The sequence below is a fragment of the Schistocerca serialis genome, chromosome 4 (assembly GCF_023864345.2).
Source record: "Schistocerca serialis cubense isolate TAMUIC-IGC-003099 chromosome 4, iqSchSeri2.2, whole genome shotgun sequence".
Taxonomy (NCBI): Eukaryota; Metazoa; Arthropoda; class Insecta; order Orthoptera; family Acrididae; genus Schistocerca; species Schistocerca serialis.
In genome coordinates, this window is record NC_064641.1 from 826,660,559 (window position 1) to 826,673,002 (window position 12,444).

The following is a 12,444-nucleotide window of genomic DNA, read 5'->3' on the forward strand; positions in this document are numbered from 1 at the left end:
CTTTTAGGAATAATATTGATCTCTAAGATTAATAAGCTGCAAGAGAAGCTAAGCTTTCACACATAATGGTGATCTTTTTTGCTCATGTTACACTTTATGATACATCACACAAATGTGTGAGTAAAACTTTTAACAAGGACATATAAATGTCTGATCTTCTAGGCTCGAAAATATTCTAAATGGTCGTTGTCAAAGATTTGATTTTTGAATGAGAGTCAAACACTCTGTGATTTAAGAAATTCATCGGAGATTTGCGCACAGAGTTCATCTTGCGTAAAAAGAAATTTACTTTGAAATTAATGCTTTCCAAACAACCATTCGGAATATTTTCTCGCAACCTGTTAGAAATAGATTCATTTCAGCAGTTGCCAGAGAGCATCAGATAACAAGCGTCGCCATGCTTAAGCAGCTACGGCGACGCAGGAAGCCCGTAAGTTCATACATGTAAAACATTAAAAGACCTTACATTATGTCATAAAAGAAACAAGACATTAGAGGATACTCCAAGAGCATGGGAATTCTGTGAACCATACTAAAATGCATCATTCGGCTTAAAGTGAACATTCGTATGTCCAGATTCAGATGTAAATTTTCTGGGAGTACCAGTACTGTATTATCTCATGTTTGGTTCTTTATTAAGGCATAATCCCATACGTGCTAGAATATGAAAATGTGAACCTGAAATGCAATGAATAGTTGAAACAAACCAATAGTATGGAATTAAACACTTCGTTCAAATACATTGAGTGCCTCAGCAGAAAAGATTTCTTTAAAAAACCGACAAAAAAACTTCATTGTTCTGCAAGGCGATGAACGCTTGACTGTCAGACAGGTGGAAACAAAATTAAATCTGAAACTAATTACATATTTTAGCCTTCCGTAATTATGTGAATGTATTTTCATTCACTTGATAGCTCCTGGCCTCAGAAATCCAATTTGTTTTCATTTGACATGAGAGCAATAAACGAAGAGGAAACAGCAAAATCACTTAACGTAAACATGGGTCATGTGTAAGACTTGTTATTCGGTCTTCAAGTGTGCCAAAGTGCAGTGCCACGCCCCTTCACACAGCATTCTTCCATTGCACGTCTCTGTATTTCGCTCTGTGGAATTCAAACATGCAATATTTTGTAATGGGCGCCATCAAACTATATTCATGCCACTGGAAATTAAAATGTCCTGTGGTACCTCTCCTGCTCCCAATCGACCAGTTTGACATCCTGCCCCTCTTTTAAAAAATCTCACAATTAATACTGGATGGGATTATTTGTAACCGGCAGAACAAGAACTCTTCAGAAAATCTGCAGCCTTTACTGCCTATTAGCTAATAACTTGCTGTTTTGTGTGACAAAATTAAATATAGGATACATAAAACAAGTAAAGACAAAGAGACAAGCAAGACAGTAGTACACATTTCTTCAATCCTTAAGTCCTAGCTTTTTTTCTCTCTAATCTTGCCACAGTTTTATATGGCGTACTTTCCTTTTTGGGAAAGAATCTATTACCTCATCAAAGATAGTCAACGTTTTGCTACATGAAAAAATGAAATGTCGTTGTCTAATACTAGAAAAACTGTTGATACAAATAGTACCCAAGACTGGTGTGGTTTCTCGATCTGATTACATGTATTTTATCACTGTCTGCTAAATAAAATGAAATACGCCTGCCTAATATTGTAGCAAATGTTACACACACCAAATAAATGAGACTGTTTTGTCACAATTGGTCATTTTTCTAACACCACGGAATATAATTCACAAAGTACCAGTACCAAATGCCTACTAGGCCTACTACAAGCAAGAAGTTTTATGTTAGGAAATAGTTTCACATTTCATTCATACTCTCTAGCTTCTGAAGCATGAGAAGTAGTAGTACAAAATTTTTTTATAAATTTGGAATTGTCATATTCTTCCGTGATTTGTGTGAGTCCCCGTTTCTTCTCCTCCTACGTTCTAACAAACAATCTTGTCATCACTAATTCTGTAACTATTCCTGCCAGTGGCAAAACTTATTCTTCGGTTAACTTCACAAACCCTGCCTCAATCACCGGTTTAGTTACCCTACATTTATTCTCCGGTTAGGTGTTATTACATGTTCGTACAATGCTTTTTCCGCGCTACTCCTAGAATAGAGCTTTAGCGGCTGCTAGCTGGGGACTGTATTACTGGCCCTTAGAAGTGTAGCGGTCTGTCCAAAAATTTCCTGGCAAAATTTCATTTTCTTGAATACATGGAGGAGACAATACACAATCTTCATTGCCTGTTATTCCCGTTAGTCATTTATTTACAATCTGGTTGTCTGAATCTATGGAATCCGCTAGTAGTTATAACAACGCCAATCATTTGCAAACCCAGTCAACCACAAACAGCGATTGGCATTCACCCATTCCGCTTTATTCCACTCAGCTTGTATAGACCCGTCCCCTTTCGACTGCAGGAAAGTTTATTTCTAGATGCGACGGGGATTCCCCTGGCAGAGGCATCAAGTACACTATGCACACATTCAAAATTCAACTTACAATTCTTTCAGAAATAAACTTAGAATCTATTCAAAAACCAACAGGGATGTGTTCAAAATCATGTGAGTAATCGACAGACCAATGTGCACTGGTTGATGGCACTTTTGGAAACAAGGGCTTTTTCCTCAGTAATACGAATTTCCGAAGCATTGAAATAGAGATTGCAAAGCGCTTTTGTAAGCCAGTCATAGCTCACGCCACGTGATCTCGCCAGCCGATGACAGCGGATATTCAGAGCTTAGGACACGTGAGGTAGTCAGCCAATAGCAACATCACTGATAAGTAGCGCGAACACACAAACAGGAAATGTTAATGGTTTAAATTAACATACATAGAGTTACTACAGAAAACCAAAGCTTTCACATATAATATTGGTTTCTAAGGTTAATATGCTGCAACAGAAAGCTAACCTTTCACATATAATGTTGGTTTTTTACGCGCGTATTACACTTTAAGACATATCACATAAATGCGACAGTAAAATTTCAATAACGACATAAATTTCTGATCTTCTGGGCTCGAAATCCATGTAAATGGCTAGTCTTCAAAGAGTTGATTTTTATATCAGTGTCAAACGCTCTCTAATTTACTAAATTCATCGTACAGTCTCACTCATAGTTCAACTTGCGTAAAAGGAAATTTACTTTGAAAGTAACGCTTTTCAAACCATCATCCACAATATTTTCCCGCGACCTGTTAGAAATAGGTTCGTTTCAGAAGTTGCCAGAGAGCGCCAGGTAACAGCCACCACCGAGCTTGCGCAGCTACAATGACGTAGGAGGCCCGTATGTTCATACGTGTTAAACATTAAAATACCTTACATTATGTCATAAAAGAAACAAGACATCAGACTATACTCCAAGAGCATCGGAATTTCGTGACCCATATTGATATGTGCACATTTAAAGTGCATATTTAAAGTGCACATTCGTATGTGAAGATTCCCAGCGCAGTAGGCCTCGAACTGATATTAAGCTTTCCAGTGACGTTTTCGGGATGTAAATTTTCTTGGAGTGCCAGTACTGTATTATGTTTGGTTCTTTATTATGGCATATACAGGGTGGTCCATTGATCATGACTGGGCCAAATATCTCACGAAATAAGTGTCAAACAGAAAAACTACAAAGAACAAAACTTGTCTAGCTTGAAGGGGGAAACCAGATGGCACTATGGTTGGCCCGCTAGGTCAAATGGATATCAACTGCGTTTTTTAAATAGAAACCCTCATTTTTTATTACATATCCATGTAGTATGTAAAGAAACATGAATGTTTTAGTTGGACCACTTTTTTCGCTTTGTTATAGATGGCGCTGTAATAGTCAAAAACATATGGTTCACAATTTTAGACGAACAGTTGGTAACAGGTAGGTTTTTAAAATTAAAATACAGACCATAGGTACGTTTGAACATTTTATTTCGGTTGTTCCAATGTGATATATGCACCTTTGTGAACTTATCATTTCTGAAAACGCATGCTGTTACAGCGCGATTACCTGTAAATACCACATTAATGCAATAAATGCTCAAAATGATGTCCGTCAACCTCAATGCATTTGGCTATATGTGTAACGACATTCCTCTCAACAGCGAGTAGTTCGCCTTCCGTATTGTTTGCACATGCATTGACAATGCGCTGACACATGTTGTCAGGCGTTGTCGGTGGATCACGATAGCAAATATCCTTCAATTTTCCCCACAGAAAGAAATATGTGGACGTCAGATCCAGTGAACGTGCGAGCCATGGTATGGTGCTTCAACGACCAATACACCTGTCATGAAATATGCTATTCAATACCGCTTCAAGTGCACGTGAGCTATGCACTGGACATCCATCATGTTGGAAGTACATTACCATTCAGTCATGCAGTGAAACATCTTGTAGTAGCATCAGTAGAGCATTATGTAGGAAATCAGTGTACATTGCACTATTTAGACCGCCATCGACATCCTTCCTCCCATAATGCTGCACCACACATTAACCCGCCACGGTTGCTGATGTTCCACTTGTTGCAGCCATCGTGGATTTTCCGTTGCCCAATAGTGCATATTATGCCGGTTTACGTTACCATTGCTGGTGAATGACGCTTCATCGCTAAATAGAATGCGTGCAAAAAATCTGTCATCGTCCCGTAATTTCTCTTGTGCCCAGTGGCAGAACTGTACACGACGTTCAAAGTCGTCACCATGCATTCCTGGTATATAGGAATATGGCACGGGTGCAATCGATGTTGATGTAGCATTCTCAACACAGACATTTTTGAGATTCCCGATTGTCGTGCAATTTGTCTGCTACTGATGTGCGGATTAGCTGCAACAGCAGCAAGAACACCTACTTGGGCATAATTTGTTGCAAGTTGTGGTCGACGTTTCACATGTGGCTGAACACTTCCTGTTTCCTTAAATAACTTAACTATCGGGCGAATGGTCTGGACACTTGGATGATGTCGTTCAGGGTACCGAACAGCATACATAGCACATGCCCGTTGGGCATTTTGATCACAATAGCCATACATCAACACGATATCGACCTTTTCCGCAATTGGTAAAGGGTCCATTTTAACACAGGTAATGTATCACGAAGCAAATACCGTCCGCACTGGCGGAGTGTTACATGATACCATGTACTTACATGTTTGTGACTATTACAGCGCCATCTATCACAAAGTGAAAAAAGTGGTCTAACTAAAACATTCACATTTCTTTACATACTACACAAATATGTAATTAAAAATGGCGGTTCCTATTTTAAAAAAAAACGCAGTTGATATCCGTTTGACCTATGGCAGCGCCATCTAGCGGGCCAATCGTAGTGCCATCTGGTTTCTCCCTTCAAGCTAGATGAGTTTCGTTCTTTGTAGTTTTTCCGTTTGATGCTTATTTCGTGAGATATTTGGCCCAGTCACTCGCAATGGACCACCCTGTATATACGTGCTAGAAGGTGAAAACGTGCACTTGAAATGCAACGAACAGTTGAAACTAGCCAACAGTGTGGAATTAAACACTTCGTTTAAAATATATTGACTACCTCAGCGGAAAAGATTAATAAAAGAAAATTTCTTTCAAATCGACAAAAATAACTTCACTGACTGCAAAGGAATTAATGCCTGACTGTCAGAAACATGGAAATAAAATATAATCTGAAACTAATAACATATTTTAGCCTTCCATAATTATGTGAATGTATTTTAATTCACTTGATAGCTCTTGGCCACAGAAAACAGTTTTTTTTTTCATTTGACGTGAGAGCCGTAAACGAGTGCAAACAGCGAAACCATTAAATGTAAACAAGGTTCACGAGGAGACTACCCACTTCCCCACTATAAGTCAGACTGCTCTGCTCATCAGCCCCGGATCTATGATATTTCCGAACAGGGGCAATACTCTGCTCAGCTCGTATAGGTCCTTTTGTCTGCAGGAATGTTTGTTTCTAGATTCCCCTGACAGAGACAGCACATACACTACGCAATCATTAAGAAATCAACTTAGAATGTGTTCAAAAATCGACAGGGAAGCGTTTCAAAGTCATACGAATAATCGATAGACCAATGTGCGGTGGATGCTAGGCGCTTTGCAAAACATTTTTCCTGGTAGCATCTAGCTGCGACTGCTTTCACAGCCAACAGCCACAATTCTGAAGCCAGAAGTGGGAGGAGGTACTACTCAACTGCGCATGCGCATGATCCCGATCTTAACTGTTGAAATGAATCTAATGTAAACAGTTGTGACGTCACGCACATTGGAAGTAATTTGTTGTTACAAAGCATTGCATAGTCTTCCTAAAGCCCTGACACATTTTGCTGTTGGCAGACGCTTGTATGAGCAATGTTTTTTTGTTGTATATGGCCCATTTCCTTTGCAATTTAAGTTTTATTTTCGTTTTTCCTCTCGTTCATGTTTTATTGCTGCATTATTATTCTGCAGTAGCGGGATACAGTAATATCCTTTGTTAGAGTATCGGTTCTTACCAGTCAAAATTACACAAATTTAACTGAAAACAAAAACAATGAAAAATTACCGGAACTCTAAAAAAATGCCCAGGTTTTTCCCAGTTTTCTCCTGGACGAAAAAATTCCTGGGTTTTTACCGTATCTCCCAGTTGTCCCAGGCAGTATATACCCTGTAATAGTTATAGAGGATTTGCCTTCTGCCAGTAAAATATAAGATCTCGTCTGTGGCACCTTCGAGGAAAGCTGATGGAATATTTGACCCACAACTAGGTGAGAATCAAATGGGATTTAGGAAGGGAAGGTTTTGTGCAGAGAAAATATTAAATTTTGTAATGTAATAGAAATTAGGAAAATCATAAACTTGACATATGTGATAACTTCTCTAGATTTTAAGAAATCCTATGACTCAATTGATAGAAAAGCAATAATCAACATTATAAAAGAATCTGAAGTCAATAATAGAATAACAAAAATAAATGGACTTTAACAAACACAACATTGAAAATAATACTTGTGATGGAACTGTCAACTCCTTTTGAAATAAAGTCAGGAGTAAGACAAATAGATGGTTTGTCACCTCTACTTTTGAACTGCACATTAGAGGAGGTAATGAGGGGATGCAGGAAATCCACCAATACTGAGGGTGCACCAGCTGGGAAGAAATTCAAATGAAATCACCATAGACTGTGCAGTTTTTTGCAGCTAATATGGCTTTAATTATTGAATTTCTGGACAGTGACGAAGAAAAACCACAGAACTACAGAAAAAAATGACAATCATTTGAAAAAAATACAGTTCATGGGGGGAAGGGAAAAAAAAATTGCCCCTCAAAATCTTGCAATTCACAACAACACAATATCTAAAACAAATTGTTTTAAATACATAGGAGAATGGATAATGTGCAACACAAACGGAGGGACAGCAACAGAAAAAAGTAGTACACTAACTATAAAGGGCATAACATATGACGAGAAACACATATAATGAAAAATCTTAGTCCTGAAACCACAAAACTAAGACACTATCAAACAATTGTAACGCCTAAACATTATGTGCAGAAGGAACACTTAAATTTACAAGATTTTGGGATCTTGAAAAACTGGAAAAAGTTGAAAGAAGATTTCTAAGGAAAATACTGGGACCTAAAAGTAATAGAAATGCTGAGTACAACTAAGATCAAACAGAGAGCTGTACTTGAAAATGGAAAAGCTAACTGATGTAATGAGGGAAAGAATAATACAGTTTTATGGGTACATATACTGAATGGATAGTAACAGACAAACCAAGGAGATCATCAACGTACTAAACATCCAAACCCACGGGGCTCAATGACATTGCCAAAGATATCAAAAACACTGGAATCAAAATTAAGCAACACGAAAAGCAGGATATCACAAAAGAAAGATGTTTGCAAATGGGAGGAAGTGAATCTAGGATGAAAATGAATGGCAGTCTTGAAGGATGAAGGCTGTCTGGGAGCAACAAAAATTAAATATAAAGAAGCAAAACCAAAGCTGACTTATCATATGCTCCAAAAGGGTTATTCAAATAAATAAATATACTAAAGTGCCAATATTATGAAAGCGCATTTTAAAAAGGAGGGGGGGGGGGGGGGGTTGACACATGACTAAACTAGAAAAGACTTGCGGTGTCGGAGAAAGAAAAAGTAAGGAAGATTGGTGTTTTAACCTTCTATGAATGAGTTTATGATTAGACACACAGTACAAGTTTGGAATACATAGTACAAGTTTGGAACAGAGGAAAGTGGGGAAAGAATTTAGTTGTGTCCTTTTCATATGAACCATCCTTTATTTGCATTTAGGGAAACTGTGGGAAACCTAGATATGTATGGCTGGTCAGGGATTTGAACCCTGGTCCTCCAGAATGTGAATATAGTGTCTCAACCACTGTAGAGCCGCCAATAATGGAAAGTGAAAAATACAATAAAGACAATGAAAACACAGAGAAAGTGTAAACCCATGCACCACTGGGTGACTTGAAACTGGTAATGGGAAAATAAAAATCTTCTCATTACAAAAGGCAACTGGTTGTGTCATTTCTGAAACACTTCATTTATCACAGTCACAGTAGAACACTGGATAAAATTTAAATGAAATAGTCAGCAAGACAGGAAAATTTAGCACAATAAGTGTGACACTGGAGCAGTTTACACAGAAAGATTACTGCAGCCATTATTTAAGGATGAAATGTAGGCACCTGCAATGAGGATTATGGAAACTGGCACAAATATCTGTTACAAATTTAGAGGGTAAATTCTATTATTAAACTTCTCTATGGCTTCCCTTTATTAATAAATACCAATTCAATGTTGCCACACAATGCACATTTTATTAGAACAACAGGTAATAAAACTGTTTCGTATGACAACCCCACACTTCTCCGTATTTTGATAACACTCAACACTCCAGGTATCTACTAAGCTAATCATATTTCCTACATATTACTTAATAAAGTGTGGTTTTAAATAAAAATTACAAATTAGTGATTATACAATACAATAGTCAATTACACAACATAGCAAAATTTTATTGCATTCTCATACTCACGTGTGATAACCAGGACTACTTGGGACTGAATCAGCTGTTGCTGCCGCTGACCGCTTTTTAATGAATGGTTTAGATGATTCTGCATCACTTGTTTTTTCTTCTTCTGTTGAAGGCGTGTCTGCCCGGATTGCATGAGTACCTAATTTTCCACCCTTAGCATTCTCCTGCTAACAAAAAACAAACATTTTATTATGCACGATTTAATTTATAGAAAGTATTCTGAGAGGTACTGCAAAAGTAATAATTATAATTACACAAAATTCTCCAAGCTTTATGATGGACAAAATGTAGTTACTATTGTGAGGCATTACTTTTTAAAAACTGCTACTATCATATGCAAGTTAAAAATGGAACAGTTTCGGCAGGATCCTAATTTACAATTTCTAGATTAATTTCTGCGAAAAGTATACTAAACTGGCAAAATCTGCAGCTACAAATATCAAGTTAAAGTTGTTCGTTGGTTGAAGGTGTCATCATCAGTCCTTTGATGCAAGAGTGGTGCATCCGGAAGTTGAGACTGCCACCGAGATCACTTACTGATCTAGTCAGAAGATTAATAACAGTAAAAGCGAGAAGGCTAAAAAAAAAAGGACGTATTTTGTACCTTAAGTAATAAAAGCAAAATGAAGGAGTTAGGGAAGTCAGCAGATGGGCACTCCTGGGGCTCTGCATGCGACAGGAAGAGTGTCCCCACACTCTCTCACCCGATCCACACAGTCAGGAGTGACCACTATTCAACAAAGTGCGACACCGAGTACAGAAAACAAATTGCAGAAAAAAGGACACAAACCAAATCTACAGTGATTAAAACAGAGCAAAAGAGGTATGAAAGAGCAGCCTGGTGAACGAGCTACGATTGGGACCCTCCACAACCTGCAAACAGTGGAAGACATCCCACCCCCAAACACCTTGGCCCTGGGCCGGAGGTAGATTAAAACATTATAACTGAGAATAAATCAAACCATCTATGAATCGTCTGGCAATATTAGAGGCAGCGAGTCCACAAGTCCATACTTAGCACGGAGGGCCAAAAGGAGAAGGCATTCCACCAAGAGACGAGCTACCGACTGCAAGGCTCCACAACCACAATGCAGGTAGTTAGTTACACAAAAGAAAACAATGGGGTAACCTGGTATAACTGATGTGGAGACAACATAATACAGTGGATGCCTTCTGAGAAAGTGGACAAGAGATGTGTCTCTTCGATTGTGCAGAGTTTATTAGATGGGGCAGAGCCCATCAGATGACGTTCCATTTCCGAGTGAGTAGATATCTCGTGTGCATCTGCAAATCCACACTGGGGTCGGCAAAGTGAAGGGGGAGCAAGAACGAGCTGCTTTAGCCACACAGTCAGCCAGTTCATTTCCCAGGATACCCACACAAATTGGGATGGAGAAAAAGACAATTGAGTACCTGAAGGCCAGCGAGAAGGTCACAAATAGTCGAGACCAAATAATGGTAAGAATAGCATTGGTCAACAGCCAGGAAAGTGCTCAGTGAGTCGGTACATATTAAAACACGATCAAAGGAGGCCCATTCAGTGAAATGGACTGCTCCCCTAACAGCTGTCAGCTCTGCCATTAACACACTACATGTTCCCGGCAGTGAATGGCATTCCATATTGGCAGATGTAAAAGTATATCACATATGATCCACAGTTTTAGAACCATTGATGTGAAAGATGATAGCACTCTGGACCTCTTTAAGAACTGGATGTAACAGGAGCCAAAAGGTCGTGGGAGCAACTGAGGCTTTAGGACCTTGGAAGAGGTTGGTCCTAATCTGTGGCTTGGGCACCATTCAAGTGGGAGTGCAGGAGAAAACATGGGGAGCACAATCCAAGGAGCGGAGATGGAGATCTTGGCAGAGGGAAGCAAGATGCATTCAAACTAGTGGACCTACTGAAGAGCAGGTATAAGGAGGATGAGATCTCTCGTATGTAAAAAGAATGGGATATGTGGGAAAATCAGGGAATTGTCAAATGGTGATTGCATAGGAGACCAAGAGGTGGTACCATCTGAAGGGGTAATATGCCTGCTTCGGCACGGAGACTGTCTACAGGATTAGTCTGAAAGGCACTGGTGGCCAGATGCACAAGATTGTGGACTGGGTCTAATGGTTTTAAAGCTGAAGGAGCCGTTGAGCCATAAACCTGGCAACCGTAGTCCAGTCAGGATAAAACCAAGGTCTCGTACATACATGTTAAGAGAAGCACAATCTGTACGCCAAGATGTGTGGGCAAGGAAACAGGGATCATTAAGCTTCTGCATGCAGCAAGTATTCACATAATGAATATGGGGCAGCCACATTAGCTTTTCATCAAAAAGGAGGCCCAAGAAACGGGACTGTGCTACAATGTTCATGCATACATAAGTAGAGTTCCGGGTCAGTATGGACTGTGGTACAATGGGAGAAACATACGACATACGTTTTTTTGTAAGACAGAATTGGAAACCAGGCGTAAGAGCTCATGCAAAGGTATGCCAGATGGAACCTAAGAGCTGGCACTCAGCAGAGGCTACTGAGTAGTAGTTGTACCAAATCCAAAAATCATCAGAGGTCACTAACACATTAATGGCAATAAGGAAAAGAGCGACACTCAATACAGAGCCCTATGAGACACCATTCTCTTGAATCCATGAGGAACTGAGTGAAGTGTCAGCTCTAACCCGGAACAACTGGTGGGATACAAATTTATGAATAAAAATTAGCCAGGGGCTTTGAAAGCCCCAGTCATGGAGGGTGAGTAAAATGTGATGATGCCAAGTGGTGTCATACACCTTTTGCAGGCCAAAAAAAAAAAAAGACTGACATGGTTTTGGTATTTTGAAATAGCCTGTCTGGTTGCTGTTTGCAACCTAAGCATATGGTCGTTCGTGGATCATCCCTCCTGTAAATCACACTGATAGGGGGACAAAAGATGGCAAGATTCAAGAACCCAGCATTATCTGTGCAACCGTCCTTTCAAGCAGCCTTCAGAGTACGTTGGTCAACTTTATCGGGCGACAACTATCGAGAGACATAAGGTTCTTTCTTGGCTTAAGGATTGGTACAACTATGCTATCTCTCCAATGTGAGGGGAAGGCACCTTGGAGCCAAAGACAGCAGAAGACCTTGAGGAGATGTTGCCCTTGAGAAATGTTCAAGTTTTGGATCATCTGACTGTGAATTGTATCACGGCTGGGGCTGTGTTGTGGGCCGAGGCACAAGTACCTGAAGTGGTCCAAGTCAATGAAGGGTCATTATAGATTTCCAATTGGTGAGGAGTGAAACATAATGAGATGTCTTTAACTTATCACTTCGGCAGTAGAAAGGTAGTGAGACTGATCCTGTCACAAAGCAAGTCAAAAGATGCTCTGCAAGAACTGATGAATTGGTACAAAGACCACCAAGTAGGACAAGACCCAAAATG

The 12,444-nt window shown here is 39.4% G+C and overlaps 1 protein-coding gene across 4 annotated transcripts in view; it reads right to left on the bottom strand.

Moving 5' to 3' along the window:
* Positions 1–12,444, bottom strand: part of LOC126473427 (bromodomain-containing protein 8) — a 270,271-nt gene that overhangs the window by 58,621 nt on the left and 199,206 nt on the right. For 3 of the 4 annotated variants that reach the window (XM_050100466.1, XM_050100467.1, XM_050100464.1), the window contains one exon: positions 9,033–9,199. In XM_050100466.1, coding sequence (XP_049956423.1) covers positions 9,033–9,199 — 167 coding nt within the window. The remainder of the gene's footprint in view (positions 1–9,032; positions 9,200–12,444) is intronic. The other variant, XM_050100465.1, reaches the window with a different exon arrangement.